The sequence below is a fragment of the Salvelinus alpinus genome, chromosome 29 (genome assembly GCF_045679555.1).
Source record: "Salvelinus alpinus chromosome 29, SLU_Salpinus.1, whole genome shotgun sequence".
NCBI classification, from domain to species: domain Eukaryota; kingdom Metazoa; phylum Chordata; class Actinopteri; order Salmoniformes; family Salmonidae; genus Salvelinus; species Salvelinus alpinus.
The window spans coordinates 41916476-41933773 of NC_092114.1; the positions used below are offsets into that span (position 1 = coordinate 41916476).

General features: G+C 44.4%; 1 protein-coding gene across 1 annotated transcript in view; it reads right to left on the reverse strand.

Moving 5' to 3' along the window:
- Positions 1-16342, reverse strand: part of LOC139559050 (prolyl endopeptidase-like) — a 29003-nt gene extending 12661 nt beyond the window's left edge. The window contains exons 1-7 of the mRNA XM_071374699.1: positions 16167-16342; positions 15170-15244; positions 14923-15056; positions 9604-9734; positions 9172-9381; positions 647-768; positions 297-402 (exon numbers count right to left, since the gene is read on the reverse strand). Coding sequence (XP_071230800.1) covers positions 297-402; positions 647-768; positions 9172-9381; positions 9604-9734; positions 14923-15056; positions 15170-15244; positions 16167-16208 — 820 coding nt within the window. The 5' untranslated portion in view covers positions 16209-16342. The remainder of the gene's footprint in view (positions 1-296; positions 403-646; positions 769-9171; positions 9382-9603; positions 9735-14922; positions 15057-15169; positions 15245-16166) is intronic.
- Positions 16343-17298: the final 956 nt, after the last annotated feature.

The following is a 17298-nucleotide window of genomic DNA, read 5'->3' on the forward strand; positions in this document are numbered from 1 at the left end:
AATATACAATGGAGTGCAATGGAGCAGAATGTGGTTAGAGATAAATTACCAGTAAACTAGAATCACTTGCCTCCAACCACATTCATTTACATTTTGAATAATTTCATCCAGGCCATTTGAAAAACCAAAATGTCAGTTTTTCTTGGTCCTGTGCAGTTGTAAACCAAATACCAAAAGTTGTTTTAATTCCAACATATTTTAGAAGAAAAAGTGAATCATGCAAGGGAGCGAAAATATTTGACCGCATCTGTACAGGACAATAAGAACAGGGTCTGATTAAGACGGTAGGGACAGACCTGTGATGCCATTGGGCAGCTTCTGCAGGTCACAGTACCACAGCTGGTTGACTGGCTCACAGCCCTCTGTGATGTCCAGCACTGCATACCTGCCGTCATCTGACACCTAGAGAGAGAGAGCGAGAGAGAGAGAGAGAGAGCAATGCGAGTCTTTACTTACAAACTGAGATCAAATGATAGAAAGAGAAGACAGATCCGAGAGAAAGAGAGGCAAATAAGGTGGAGGAGAGAGACAAAAGTGAGGGAGATGAGACATAAAGAGAGAGTCATAGCAGTAGAGTTACATGGAGAATGTGGTGTACAACAGGTAGGAAATGGAATGAAAAAAGCATTTGCTCTTCTAAGCCCACCGTTACTCCACTGTGCCATTTTGGATTGTCAGGGAACTCAGCCACCAGGATGTCCTCTGATTGGTTGGTGCCAATCACATGGTAGTAGAGTTTCTGGTTGAGGTTGGATGTGGTCTCTGTGCCTGTGTGGAGAAATGCAGAAAGCTGATTGGGTAACATCACCTTTAGCGGAGTTGCATCAACTGGATGCATGCGGTTTTCAGGGATAATTCAACCTAGCTTCCTTTTCCGCTGAAAACTGGATATGGGAACTAGGGCTGTGGTGGTCATGTAATTTTGTCAGCCGCTGATTGACCGTTAATTAGCATAAACACAGGGCCTCCCAGGTGGCGCAGTGGTCTAAGGCTAATCTCTAATCTCTGCCACCAGAGATTCTGGGTTCGAGCCCAGGCTCTGTCGTAGCCGGCCGCGACCGGGAGGCCCATGGGGCGGCGCACAATTGGCCCAGTGTCGTCCGGGTTAGGGAGGGTTTGGCCGGCAGGGATATCCTTGTCTCATCGTGCACTAGTGACTCCTGTGTCGGGCCGGGCGCAGTGCACGCTGATCAGGTTGCCAGGTGTACAGTGTTTCCTCCGACACATTGGTGCGGGTGACTTCCGGGTTGGATGTGCATTGTGTCAAGAAGCAGTGTGGCTAGGTTGGGTTGTGTTTCGGAGGACGCATGGCTCTCGACCTTCGCCTCTCCTGAGTCCGTACGGGAGTTGCAGCGATGAGACAAGACTGTAACTACTACCAATTGGATACCATGAAATTGGGGAGATAAAAGGGGTAAAAAAATAAATAATAATAATTAGCATAAACACGTTTAGCATCTCCTTGCTTCCTAACATAGCCTACAAGCCACTGATTCAGATTTTTGGAACATCTACATTTTAAAAAAGTATAATAAATCAATTTAATACAGCCTACACCAGTGGTTCCCAAAATTGTTATAGTCCCGTACCCCTTCAAACATTCAACTTCCAGTGGCATACCACCTCTAGCACCAGGGTCAGCGCACTCTCAAATGTTGTTTTTTGCCATCATTGTAACTAAGCCTGCCACACACACTATACGATACATTTAATAAACATAAGAATGACAGTGAGTTTTTGTCACAACCCGGCTCGTGGGAAATGACAAAGAGCTCTTACAGGACCAGGGCACAAATAATAATAAAATAATGAGCAATAATTTTGCTCTTTATTTAACCATCTTATATATAAAACCTTATTTGTTCATCAAAAATTGTGAATAACTAACCACAGGTTAATGAGACGGGTGTGTTTGAAAGGATGCACATAACTCTGCAATGTTGGGTTGTATTGGAGAATGTCATTTTCCACACACAGTCTGTGCCTGTATTTAGTTTTCATGCCTGTGAGGGCCGAGAATCCACTCTCACATAGGTACGTGGTTGCAAAGGGCATCAGTGTCTTAACAGCGCGATTTGCCAAGGCAGGATACTCTGAGCGCAGCCCAATCCAGAAATCTAGCAGTGGCTTCTGATTAAATAACATTTTCACAGAACCGCTTGTTGCAATTTGGATGAGGCTCTCTTGCTCAGATATCAGTAAGTGGACTGGAGGCAGGGCATGAAAGGGATAACGAATCCAGTTGTTTGTGTCACCCGTTTCGGGAAAGTACCTGCGTAATTGTGCTCCCAACTCACTGAGGTGCTTCGCTATATCACATTTGACATTGTCCGTAAGCTTGAGTTTATTTGCACAAAAAAAATCATACAATGATGGAAAGACCTGTGTGTTGTCCTTGTTAATACAGACAGAAGAGCTCCAACTTCATAATCATTGCCTCAATTCTGTCCCGCACATTGAATATAGTTGCGGAGAGTCCCTGTAATCCTAGATTCAGATCATTCAGGCGAGAAAAAACATCACCCAGATAGGCCAGTCGTGTGAGAAACTCGTCATCATGCAAGAGGTCAGACAAGTGAAAATTATGGTAAAAAAAACTTTAAGCTCATCTCTCAATTAAAAAAAAAAAACGTGTCAATACTTTGCCCCTTGATAACCAGCGCACTTCTGAATGTTGTAAAAGCGTTACATGGTCGCTGCCCATATTGTTGCATAGTGCAGAAAATACACAATAGTTCAGGGGCCTTGCTTTAACAAAGTTAACCATTTTCACTGTAGTGTCCAAAACGTCTTTCAAGCTGTCAGGCATTCCTTTGGCAGCAAGAGCCTCTCAGTGGATGCTGCAGTGTACCCAAGTGGCGTTGGGCGCAACTGCTTGCACGTGCGTTACCACTCCACTATGTCTCCCTGTCATGGCTTTTGCGCCATCAGTATAGATACCAACACATCTTGACCACCAAAGTTCATTCGATGTCACAAAGCTGTCCAATATCCTCTCCTGTTGTCCTGGTTTCCAGTGGTTTGCAGTGGTCTTCCTTAATTGACCCCCCATAAACATAACGGACATGTACCAGGAGCTGTGCCAGGCCCGCCCTGTCTGTTGACTCATCCAGCTGTAAAGCATAGAATTCACTGGCTTGTATGCCATGTCACTGATGTGTCGTGAAACAGTGTTGTTTGATGAAGTCATTGTCTGTATAGTTTTTTGTGGCCTTTTCCCCCAGCATTGTCCCAGCCATATCCACGGCAGCAGGACGAATTAAGTCCTCCACAATAGTATGGGGCTTGTCTGTCCTAGCCACTCGGTAGCTCACCATATAAGACACTTCTAGATCCTTCTTATTAACGGTCTTTTTCTTACTACTCGAAAGTCATCTTAATTCTCGCTCAAAAAACTCCTGTGGCTTATTTTTCAAATGGTCATGTTTTGTTTCTAAATGTCTGCACAAGAGTGAAGGTTTCATTGAGTTGTGAGATAGTACTTCTGCACATAAAACACACTGTGGTTGAGGAAAGGTCCCGTGTGGCTCAGTTGGTAGAGCATGGCGCTTGCAACGCCAGGGTTGTGGGTTCATTCCCCACGGGGGGACCAGGATGAATATGTATGAACTTTCCAATTTGTAAGTCGCTCTGGATAAGAGCGTCTGCTAAATGACTTAAATGTAAATGTAATGTAAATGAAAGGCACTACTCCCAATATAAGTGAACCTGAAATAAATGTAGTTCTCATCATATTTGCGCCTCTTCGATGGTCCAACGTCCCTATCTGTTGTTCGGTGCTTTTCCGGGTAAAGGGGCAGTAGCTCTTCGGCTGCATCAGACACAACTGTCAGTGTCCATGCTAGCTGTGCTAACAACAGATGTAGAATTACTGATGCTAGCATTGGATGTGCTTGTGGAAGCAGAACAACTTGTGTCTTCAACAGGTGCAGGTGTAGTACTGCTGGTAGTAGCAGTACTACCAGTAGAGCTGGTATGTGTCTCTATGGACACGGGCCTTACTTTTTTTTAACCATTTATCAATTTTTGAGCAAACGGAATGAGCAGCAGCTACGTTTGGCTACATACGGACCGTTAGTGGAATTCCCGCGAGAGAGTAACGGTTAATGTGATTGGATGTTAATTATATGATATGAAGAAAAATGTAGTCTATTTCAGAAGAATAGAATAGCATACTCTAAGTTGTCCTTATGTTAGGCCCTGATATGGCTTATGCCATATGGCTGTGGGCTACACTAGTTCATTTAGCAGACAAGATTTGCTTCGAATTCCGTGGCATTTTTTTATTTATTGTTTTATAGTATGAAGAATACAATTGAATATAGCTTCATAAAATAGACAGGATATTTTCCCCAAATAATTTCAAAGGAAGTGCGCACATGCGGCTATTCTGTGTTGAGCGGTTAAGAATGAAACTGGTCCTCCTATATGCTTGATTTAGAGTTATTTATGTAACTTTCGTTGTGGTACAAACATTGGGATATGTGTTTTGATGTTTAATACATTCTAAGGCTGCATGATGGGACTCTAATGATGATTTGAAAAAAGTCGCAAGCTGCGCACACTTCACCAGTCTCTCATTCACACTTCACCAGTCTCTCATTCACACTTCATCAGTCTCTCATTCACACTTCATCAGTCTCTCATTCACACTTCATCAGTCTCTCATTCACACTTCATCAGTCTCTCATTCACACTTCATCAGTCTCTCATGCACACTTCTTCAGTCTCTCATTCACACTTCATCAGTCTCTCATTCACACTTCATCAGTCTCTCATTCACACTTCATCAGTCTCTCATGCACACTTCTTCAGTCTCTCATTCACACTTCATCAGTCTCTCATTCACACTTCATCAGTCTCTCATTCACACTTCATCAGTCTCTCATTCACACTTCATCAGTCTCTCATTCACACTTCATCAGTCTCTCATTCACACTTCTTCAGTCTCTCATTCACACTTCATCAGTCTCTCATTCACACTTCATTAGTCTCTCATTCACACTTCATCAGTCTCTCATTCACACTTCATCAGTCTCTCATTCACACTTCATCAGTCTCTCATTCACACTTCATCAGTCTCTCATTCACACTTTCACAAGCACTTGATAATATTCTCACCAGGCCTCTAATTTCCCAGCGGCATCCCTCTTGTCTGACCATAATGCCCCCTAAAAAAATCCATACCTTTTGTGGACAAAGTAGCCGTTGTGCCCTTGGGCTGAATATAATAGGCTAATTATAACTCCCTTCTCCTGGCTGCCGTGCTCTGGCTGCCGCACCTCTCACTCACATGGCTCTGTCAGATGTAGATCCCAAATGAACACAACCACTCGCATACATATTTTTTTTTTTAAAGCAATGAGGTTGATCGTTTAGCTTAAAATGTTGATAAACTATTAGGTAATTTTTTTCACATTATAAGAGCAGCAATGCGCACACGGCAGTAAGCTATAAGCGCAAATGTTCCAAAATGCAATCAATTAGCGGGAAAACACTATTCTCGAAAGTGACGGCAAAATGCGATTATGCATGTAATGGTGCATTTCTATGGTGAAAATTATCTTCCCCAAACTTGAAACTCTTGCACAGCCTATGTATGCCAGTTAGGCTCTACACCGGTTATAAAGTGGATTAATGTGCTTAACTTTAAGAAGTTATTTGGTCACTTTAGTTGTGATACAAACCTTATCAAAACCTATAGGCCTATGGGCTAGGATACATACGGTGTGCGACTATGATTTGAAAAAGCTGCACAATGCCTTAATGCACAAGCTGTGCATCATTCACAAGTGATAATACATCATTCACAAGTGATAGGCTAATGTTGTCACCCATCAGACTATTCTTCATTTAATGTTATCTTTACATATATATGTGTCATATTAACTTTGATTTAGAATGGACCATTATCATGCACCTGTCAGGGGCATGGGAAAAACAGGGGCATGGGAAAAAAAATACATGCTTAATTTTCATGCCAGCCATGTTGCGTAACATGAGCTCATGAACATGTTCAATTACATTTGCATTGATGTCAGAGAGATAAGAACAGGCCTGGGCAACTCCAGTCCTCGGGGCCAGATTGGTGTCACGCTTTGCCCCAGCTAACACACCCGACTCCAATAATCAACTAACCATGAATTTCAGTTGAAATGCAATTAGTTTAAATCAGCTGTGTGACACCAATCAAGCCCCCGAGGACTGGAGTTGCCCAGGCCTGGATTAGAGGGACAATAGAGTGCTGAGTACCAGGCAGTTAGCAAGTTTGGTAGGCTACTAATGACCATCAGCAGCATCAGAGCTTGGAGAAGCCTAATTACCGTGGCTAAACGGCCACGTGGCATTTAACTGCCGTCATGACTCGTGACCGCCGGTGTGGCGGTAATACGCTCACTTTAACAGCCCTAGTGGGAACTCCGCTCAGGCATTTATTTTACGCCTGCTACGTTGGGTTAAGGTAACACTGATCAGGGGTGATTGATGATTGGTGGAAACACACAGAGAGATATTTGGTAACAGCGTTATTTTACGTTCTAGGCATGGGGGAGAAAATGTGTTACGAGACATCATCATTTAGAGGATTGTCTACACTTCCTCTTTCTCGTTTTCTATTCTCCCAGTCGGTATTAAATACAACGTTTTGGCCCCGCCCGCCTGTGGGGAAACCCCAATGGCTCACAGCAAAAAACTTGACAGTCAATTACAAAACTGCCAGTTTTTCAACATTGCCTGCTCCCAAGCGTTCTCACCTTAGAAAAACATACTATTGTACGGCTTCCCTCATGCCCCTTTTCATGATGGCGCTAACTAACGTTAGCCACATCAGTGAGTGCTATCTAGCTACCAACCAGAACATTAAGCTAGCGAAGACCAACAACACAAATAAACAGACTATAAAGCTACAAGTAGTGAGTGGAGTTAAAAAACAGACTATACTAAACGAATAACTGTAAATGTCGTATGTGTGATTAAAGGTTTTCCACACATGCGGTGCCTTCAGAAAGTATTCAGACCCCTTGACTTTTCCCACATTTTGTTACGTTACAGCCTTATTCTAAAATTGATTAAATCGTTTTTTTTCTCTCAGTCTACACACAATACCTCATAATGAAAAAGATAACTGTTTTTATCCATTTGAACAAAAAACAAAAATATGACATTTGCATAAGTATTCAGACCCTTTACTCAGTACTTTGTTGAAGCACCTTTGACAGCGATTACTGCCTTGAGTCTTCTTGGGTATGACGCTACAAGCTTGGCACACCTGTATTTGGGGAGTTTCTCCCATTGTTCTCTGTAGATCCTCTCAAGCTCTGTCAGGTTGGATGGGGAGCGTCACTGCACAGCTATTTCCAGGTCTCTCCAGAGATGTTTGATCTGTTTCAAGTCCGAACACTGGCTGGACCACTCAAGGACATTCAGAGACTTGTCCCGAAGCCACTCCTGCGTTGTCTTGGCTGTGTGCTAATGTTGCTGTCCTGATGGAAGGTGAACCTTTGCCCCAGTCTGAGGTCCTGAGCGCCTCTGGAGCAGGTTTTCATCAAGGATCTCACTGTACATTTCTCTGTTGATCTTTGCCTCGATCCTGACTAGTGTTCCAGTCGCTGAAAAACATCCCACAGCATGATGCTACCACCACCATGCTTCACCGTAGGGATGGTGCCAGGTTTCCTCCAGACGGTGCCTTTTGGCAAACTCATAGCGGGCTGTCATGTGCATTTTACTGAGGAGTGGCTTCCGTCTGGTCACTCTACCATAACGGCCTAATCCCATCTCCACAGAGAAACTCCAGAGCTCTGTCAGAGTGACCATCGGGTTCTTGGTCACCTCCCTGACCATGGCCTTTCTTGCCCGATTGCTCAGTTTGGCCGGGGCGGCCAGCTCAAGGAAGAGTTTTAGTGGTTTCAAACTTATTCCATTTAAGAATGATGGAGGCCACTGTGTTCTTAGGGACCTTCAATGCTGCAGAAATGTTTTGGTACCCTTCCCCAGATCTGTGCCTAGACACAATCCTGTCTCGGAGCTCTACGGACAATTCCTTCGACCTCATGGCTTGGTTTTTGCTCTGACATGCACTGTCAACTGTGGGACCTTATATAGACAAGTGTGTGCTTTTCCAAATAATGTCCAATCAATTGAATTTACCACAGGTGGACTCCAAATAAAATTGTATAAACATCTCAAGGAGCGGCAGGTAGCCTAGTGGTTAGAGCGTTGGGCCAGTAACCTAGATAGATCGAATCCCCGAACTGACATGGTAAAAATCTGTCGTTCTGCCCCTGAACAAAGCAGTTAACCCACTGTTCCTAGGCCGTCATTGTAAATAAGAATTTGTTCTTAACTGACTTGTCTATTTAAATAAAGGTTAAATAAAAAATATATTTTTTAAAAGGTTGATCAATGGAAACAGGATGCACCTGAGCTCAATTTCGAGTCTCATAGCAAAGATTCTGAATACTTATGTAAATACGTTTTTTTTTATTTTTTTTATTTAGCAAATATTTTCCAAAAAACTGTTTTTGCTTTGTCATTATGATTGATGAGAGAAAGAAACGATTGAATCCATTTTAGAATAAGGCTGTAACGTAACAAAATTTGGAAAAAGGTCAAGCGGTCTGAATACTTTCCAAAGGCACTGTACATTAGCTACATGTAGCCTACTTGGACACCGGGTCACTACAATTTCCCACTCTCCCATACCGAATAGTCTGAAGCCACAGGGCTCTTCTCGCAGGCTCTATTTCCCTATGTGGGAGTATTGCGAACCGTAGGTTGGGATTTTTGACCTGGTTACATGGACATTGAACAACACGGCAGCTTTTTGGCATGTTTTGATATTTCTATATATCACAAAATCAACTACAAATTCGTTTTTTTTTTTTACAATGACAGTCAATGGGAAAGAATGATTGTTTTTCCCAATTAGTGAGAGTGGTTGAGGGGATATCCTTCTTATGACATGAATACCGACTGAATACCGAGTATTTCTGCCCTCCACCCATGTGCACTGTGCATGTATCTTCGCTTGTGTGCGTACGTGCTTGTACAATAGGTGTGTGTGTGTGTGTTTTTCAATGTGTCTGTGCACTTGAACACTATTTTGTGCTGTATACAGTAGATAACATACACATGTGTTTGTGTATGTTTGTGTGCCTGTGTGTGTCTCACCATCAGCCTTGCCGTCCTGCCGGGGGTAGCAGTTATAAAACACCCCGCGGGCATCGTGGGTCCAGGCCAGGCAGCTGAACTTCACCCTGTCCAGGACATCAGGCAGCTTCATGAGGTCATCAGCCTTCAGGAAGTGCACCGTCACCCAGTCGGAGCCGCTGGAGCTCAGGCCGTACGCAAAGTACTCACACTCCTCCGATAGGCGCCCCACTGGAAGGAGAGAGGAAGGGGAAGACGAGAGGCAAGGATAGAGGAAGAGAGGAAAAATAGACATGACATTATGTGTGATATTCAAGTGTATAATGTAGTCCTATCAGTGGTGTTTTTGTGTTTTAGCAATGTACTCCCCATTTGTCACAGCAATCAAATCTAATAACAAAGGAAGAATGTACATGGCTTGACATGTGTGTATTACAGTAACCAGGAGCTCACTCTTCAAGGCTACAGTCCCATCCTCAGACAGTGCGTTAGGGTCAAAGAAGACTGTGGCTGGTCCATCCAGAGAGTCCTGCACATAGAGTGCATCCTGGTTCTGCAGGCCCTGGTTATGGAAGTAGAAATACCTACAGAGGAAACCAGCACACAGTAACACCGGTTACATCATGGAGAGCATCAGACATACATATGTACTCTTTATACAGTGTATACCAACCCAACCAGTGTAATAACCTGTATGTGACATATGTCCTATTATAATATATATATAATCCAAGATGGCGTAGCAGTCAGATGTCCTTTGTCCTCGTCCTGTCCCGTGTATATATTTTTTATATATTTTTCTTCGCATTTCTTTTTATATATATATTTTTTCTTCTTAAAAACTCAACTTCAAAACACTCTCCTGCAACCTACCTCACCAAATGTGGTGCGGATGTGTTTTTTTTTCTCCTCAAAGGTATTATTCACCTCGTATCCGAAATCTAACAACAAAATGCTAGCCAGAAGTTAGCCAGCTCACAAGCTAACGTGAGTAGTTCAGCTAACCACAGCTAGCGCTTATCAGCTATCCTTTAGCTCGGAAAACTATTGCCAGTTTTGTACAACGCGACTCAGACCAGAGCATACCAGACCTATTTTCTCTCCATATCCCCGGATTTTTACCGCAAGCTCTGGACATTTACACCTGGATCTTGCAGCTAACTAGCTGCTATCCGAGTGACTATTGGCTAACATCAATTCCGGAGCAAACACCAATTATCCCGGAGCTAGCCAGCTGAAGAGTTCCATCAGCCACTCCTGGGCTACAATCACCTATCCGGACCCGTTTTACTGCCGATGCGGAGCCCCACCGGGCCTTCACGACTGGGATACCGACGTTATCTGCCCGAGGGAGTTATTCAACTGGCCCCTCCATCGCGACGTAACCTGAACGCCCATATGCTAACTGCGGCCCGCTAATCGTTAGCTGTCTTGAGCATATCGGCTGCTATCTGAACAGGTCTATCGAACAATCTTACGCCGCGGGCTAGCTTAGTGGAGGCCTCACTGCTCCATCTACGGCTGCCCCCTGGACACTATGATCACTTGGCTACATAGCTGATGCTTGCTTGACTGTCCATTAATTCACGGTACTCCATTCCGTTTATTTGTGTTTTATCTGTCGGCTCTGTGCTTTAACTCAGGATCTGTGTGTAGTTAATCCGACCCTCTCTGCCTAGCCGTCGCCATTTTTACCTGCTGCTGCTGTGTTAACTGACTAGCTGCTGTTATCTCACCTGTTGTTTTAGCTAGCTCTCCCAATCAAGACCTGCAATCACTTTATGCCTTATTGTATGTCTCCCTCAAATATCAATATGCCTTGCATACTGTTGTTCAGGCTAGTTATCATTGTTTTGGTTTGCAATGGACCCCGTAGTTCCACTCTCCGTACCTCCGATACCTCCTTTGTCCCACCCCCCACACATGCGGTGACCTCACCCATTGAGACCAGCATGTCCAGAGATACAACCTCTCTTATCATCACCCAGTGCCTGGGCTTGCCTCCGCTGTACCCACGCCCCACCATACCCCTGTCTGCACATTATGCCAGAATCTATTCTACCACGCCCATAAATCTGCTCCTTTTATTCTTTGTCCCCAACGCTCTAGGCGACCAGTTTTGATAGCCTTTAGCCGCACCCTCATCCTACTACTCCTCTGTTCCTCGGGTGATGTGGAGGTAAACCCAGGCCCTGCATGTCCCCAGTCACCCTCATTTGTTGACTTCTGTGATCGAAAAAGTCTTGGCCTCATGCATGTCAACATCAGAAGCCTCCTCCCTAAGTTTGCCTTACTAACCGCTTTAGCACACTCTGCCAACCCTGATGTCCTTGCCGTGTCCGAATCCTGGCTTAGGAAGGCCACCAAAAATTCTGAGATTTCCATACCCAACTATAACACTTTCCGTCAAGATAGAACTGCCAAAGGGGGAGGAGTTGCAATCTACTGCAGAGATAGCCTGCAAAGTTCTGTCATACTTTCCAGGTCTATGCCCAAACAGTTCGAACTTCTAATTTTAAAAATTAATCTCTCCAGAAATAAGTCTCTCACTGTTGCCGCCTGCTACCGACCCCCCTCAGCTCCCAGCTGTGCCCTGGACACCATCTGTGAATTGATCGCTCCCCATCTAGCTTCAGAGTTTGTTCTGTTAGGTGACCTAAACTGGGATATGCTTAACACCCCGGCAGTCCTACAATCCAAGCTTGATGCCCTCAATCTCACACAAATCATCAAGGAACCCACCAGGTACAACCCTAAATCCGTAAACATGGGCACCCTAATAGACATTATCCTGACCAACCTGCCCTCCAAATACACCTCTGCTGTCTTCAATCAAGATCTCAGTGATCACTGCCTCATTGCCTGTATCCGCCATGGGTCCGCGGTCAAACGACCACCCCTCATCACTGTCAAACGCTCCCTAAAACACTTCTGCGAGCAGGCCTTTCTAATCGACCTGGCCCGGGTACCCTGGAAGGATATTGACCTCATCCCGTCAGTTGAGGATGCCTGGTCATTCTTTAAATGTTACTTCCTCACCATATTAGACAAGCATGCTCCGTTCAAAAAATGCAGAACCAAGAACAGATATAGCCCTTGGTTCACTCCAGACCTGACTGCCCTCGACCAGCACAAAAACATCCTGTGGCGAACTGCAATAGCATCGAAGAGCCCCCGCGATATGCAACTGTTCAGGGAAGTCAGGAACCAATACACGCAGTCAGTCAGGAAAGCAAAGGCCAGCTTTTTCAAGCAGAAATTTGCATCCTGTAGCTCTAACTCCAAAAAGTTCTGGGATACTGTAAAGTCCATGGAGAACAAGAGCCCCTCCTCCCAGCTGCCCACTGCACTGAGGCTAGGTAACACGGTCACCACCGATAAATCCGTGATAATCGAAGACTTCAACAAGCATTTCTCAATGGCTGGCCATGCCTTCCTTCTGGCGACTCCAACCTTGGCCAACAGCCCCGCCCCCTCCGCTGCTACTCGCCCAAGCCTCCCCAGCTTCTCCTTTACCCAAATCCAGATAGCAGATGTTCTGAAAGAGCTGGAAACCCTGGACCCATACAAATCAGCTGGGCTTGACAATCTGGACCCCCTATTTCTGAAACTGTCCGCCGCCATTGTCGCACCCCCTATCACCAGCCTGTTCAACCTCTCCTTCGTATCATCTGAGATCCCCAAGGATTGGAAAGCTGCCGCGGTCATCCCCCTCTTCAAAGGGGGAGACACCCTGGACCCAAACTGTTACAGACCTATATCCATCCTGCCCTGCCTATCTAAGGTCTTCGAAAGCCAAGTCAACAAACAGATCACTGACCATCTCGAATCCCACCGTACCTTCTCCGCTGTGCAATCCGGTTTCCGAGCCGGTCATGGGTGCACCTCAGCCACGCTCAAGGTACTAAACGATATCATAACCGCCATCGATAAAAGACATTACTGTGCAGCCGTCTTCATCGACCTGGCCAAGGCTTTCGACTCTGTCAATCACCATATTCTTATCGGCAGACTCAGTAGCCTCGGTTTTTCTAATGACTGCCTTGCCTGGTTCACCAACTACTTTGCAGACAGAGTTCAGTGTGTCAAATCGGAGGGCATGTTGTCCGGTCCTCTGGCAGTCTCTATGGGGGTACCACAGGGTTCAATTCTCGGGCCGACTCTTTTCTCTGTATACATCAATGATGTTGCTCTTGCTGCGGGCGATTCCCTGATCCACCTCTACGCAGACGACACCATTCTATATACTTCCGGCCCTTCCTTGGACACTGTACTATCTAACCTCCAAACGAGCTTCAATGCCATACAACACTCCTTCCGTGGCCTCCAACTGCTCTTAAACGCTAGTAAAACCAAATGCATGCTTTTCAACCGTTCGCTGCCTGCACCCGCACGCCCGACTAGCATCACCACCCTGGACGGTTCCGACCTAGAATATGTGGACATCTATAAGTACCTAGGTGTCTGGCTAGACTGCAAACTCTCCTTCCAGACTCATATCAAACATCTCCAATCCAAAATCAAAGCTAGAATCGGCTTTCTATTCCGCAACAAAGCCTCCTTCACTCACGCCGCCAAACTTACCCTAGTAAAACTGACTATCCTACCGATCCTCGACTTCGGCGATGTCATCTACAAAATAGCTTCCAATACTCTACTCAGCAAACTGGATGCAGTTTATCACAGTGCCATTCGTTTTGTTACTAAAGCACCTTATACGACCCACCACTGCGACCTGTATGCCCTAGTCGGCTGGCCCTCGCTACATGTTCGTCGTCAGACCCACTGGCTCCAGGTCATCTACAAGGCTATGCTAGGTAAAGTGCCGCCTTATCTCAGTTCACTGGTCACGATGGCTACACCCACCCGCAACACGCGCTCCAGCAGGTGTATCTCACTGATCATCCCTAAAGCCAAAACCTCATTTGGACGCCTTTCCTTCCAGTTCTCTGCTGCCTGCGACTGGAACGAATTGCAAAAATCTCTGAAGTTGGAGACTTTTATCTCCCTCAACAACTTTAAAAATCTGCTATCCGAGCAGCTAACCGATCGCTGCAGCTGTACATAGTCCATCTGTAAACTACCCACCCAATTTACCTACCTCACCCCCCATACTGCTTTTATTTATTTACTTTTCTGCTCTTTTGCACACCAGTATCTCTTCTTGCACATGATCATCTGATGATTTATCACTCCAGTGTTAATCTGCTAAATTGTAATTATTCGATTTATTGCCTACCTCATGCCTTTTGCACACATTGTATATAGATTCTCTTTTTTTTTCTTTTTTTTTTTCTACCATGTTATTGACTTGTTTATTGTTTACTCCATGTGTAACTCTGTGTTGTCTGTTCACACTGCTATGCTTTATCTTGGCCAGGTCGCAGTTGCAAATGAGAACTTGTCCTCAACTAGCCTACCTGGTTAAATAAAGGTGAAATAAAAAATAAATAAAAAAATAATAATGGCAGTACGTACCTGCAGTTATTAAGTAGTTACCTCTTTTGCCCTCAATTTTGTGAATTTTCTTGGGAAACAGAAACAACAGTACGCAGGCTTTTGCTCCAGCCCAGCACAATCTGTTGATTCAGCTTATCAACTGATTCCTAACCTGTTCTTGTAAGGGCAGCTGTATTTTAGTTAGCATGTTTCCGCTCTTGCAGGGGCAGCTGTAGTTTAGTTCCTAACCTATTTCCTCGCTTGTAGGGGCAGCTGTATTTTAGTTCCTACCCGTTTCCTCGCTTATAGGGGCAGCCTTATTTTAGTTCCTACCTGTTTCCTCTCTTGTAGGGGCAGCTGTATTTGGGGTAGTCATAGAGCTCAGTTAGCCGCTGGTGAAACTGAGGCCTGACCGCACACTGATCCAGGAATGGCATGGTCAGCTTATTCTGCTCCTCCACAAAGGCCTGGGCAAACACATGCACACGCACACACACACACACGTCAGAGTTCAGGAACAGGTTAGAACTATAATGTTGCAATTCATCACTTGTTATTGTGTATTTTCCATCACAATCACCTTTGTTTCATCACTGTTAGGATCTTCCAACCAGGCATAAGGGTCATATATCTTAACCCCATGGTAGTCATCCACCTACAGGATTAAAAACGGCACTTAAGTATTACAATACACACAAAAAAACACACTTACATTGCACACAATGTTTGAAAAGGATGAGTCACTACCGCCCCTGTCCATTTGACAGCAGAGTCCCATAGAATGTCAGTAAATCATCTTATATTACATTTAATGGGGTATGATGTGGCAATTTCCACTTGATTCCAATTCAAAACGATATTGTAACAATAACACAACTGACTGATTTATGGCCTATAGCATATTGTTCATCCCTCTGGCTAAAGACAAAATTACCCCAACAGTTCCTCAGAACTACACGCCTTTGTTAGAATCTGCAGCGGGAACAGTATCTCACACGTTATTTTATTACCTTGAAGCTAGAATCCTTAGTTACTACATTAAAATATATATATGTGTATACCCATTGATTCTTGAAGAATGTAACTCATGAGCTTAGTTCAACTGTTGTACCCCATCAAAACCCCAAATACAAGATTATTTTACTCCAATGTTAGTAAACAATGTACATATAAACAAACACTGTATAGCCTCAAAACATAGTTGAAACAATACTTGTTTTGTCATGGATGGTCAGTCTGCATCCATACCGGTCTATGAATTGTAGTGGTTACATTTCTCCAGGCCCATCCCTCCGCTTTTTACCAAAACAAAGGCGGGGCGTCCTCTTTGTTATTGTTTTAATTAAGGATTCTAGCTTTAATCTTATGACATTTCTGCTGTATAAAGATAAACGCCATAATTGGACATTTTTTCAGGGTTACTCAGCTCAGCCACACTAGTTTTGCACACAGTGAAGGCCTGCTCTTTTTTGCTCTCTCATCCTGCAATCTCTTCCTTCTTGTGCGCGTCGCCTACCACTTTAAGAATGGGCGAGAGAGGTTGGAAGTTGAAAGTGCTGTTGGAATTTGACACCGACCTTACTCTCATCTCTCCGAGCTGACGGGTACTTAAATGCCATGGCAGAGTGTTTAAATGTGTTCTTATGTCTCTTCAAAGCCGTCCGTCTGTTTTACGTTCTTTGTTTGTCCGCCTGTCTGTCCGTACCACTACTCCACACGCTGCATGACTCAGTGACAGGATGCCCGAAGTGAAAGTGAAATCATGTTCCCCTCTCGTGTTTGACGGTTTCACTAGTTAGGACAGCCACAAAGTCAAACTGGTCTCTTATCGTAAAAAAACAACAACATGAAAACAAACATTTGCTTTTTGGTCTTAATTTAAGTATAGACATAAGGTTAGCACTGTGGTTTGGATCATGGTTAGGTTTAAAATGGGATTTTATGAAGATAATTTGTAGAAATAGGCGGGGTTTAGGACGTTGTGGCTGTGTTAACTAGTGACTACCGGGTTTCACAAACTGACATGGGCAAAGATTTGTTATAACTAATGCCGCGTTCAAGTGCCAGTCGGAACTAGGAAACTCAGAAATATCCTACTTGTAAACCGTTTGAGCGCGGCACGTGTATAACTACAACCATTTAGCAAATTTCAGAGTTCCCTGGTTCAGAACGAAGCATAAGTCATTGTTTTATCTGTGACATCGGTCTGTCTCGCTGTCTGTCCTGCTCCCAACAGGATGTGATGTAATCACCATTCAGGCAGGTCAGAGCAAGGCACTGTCAATGAATACGGTGCTATTATTTATTTAAAAGTTGTTGCTATGTTTTGGGCCGATGCCATCACTTTTTTGGGGGGAATACATTACTTTACACCATTTCATAACAGACTTTTAGTTGCGCAACCCTGGCACATCACCTCTACTGGAAATCTACGTCATAGTCTCATTTTCTCTCTGTGTATTTGTTTATTTGTCTGAAGTGTGGGGGTATTTTAAGTGCAGAAAAAACTACGCCCTGTTTTGAGTATTAACGTTGAAAGGCAGATTAACTACCTGCCCTCCAGGACACCTACACCACCCGATGTCACAGGAAGGCCATAAAGATCATCAAGGACAACAACCACCCGATCCACTGCCTGTTCACCCCGCTATCATCCAGAAGGCGAGGTCAGTACAGGTGCATCAAAGCAGGGGCCGAGAGACTGAAAAA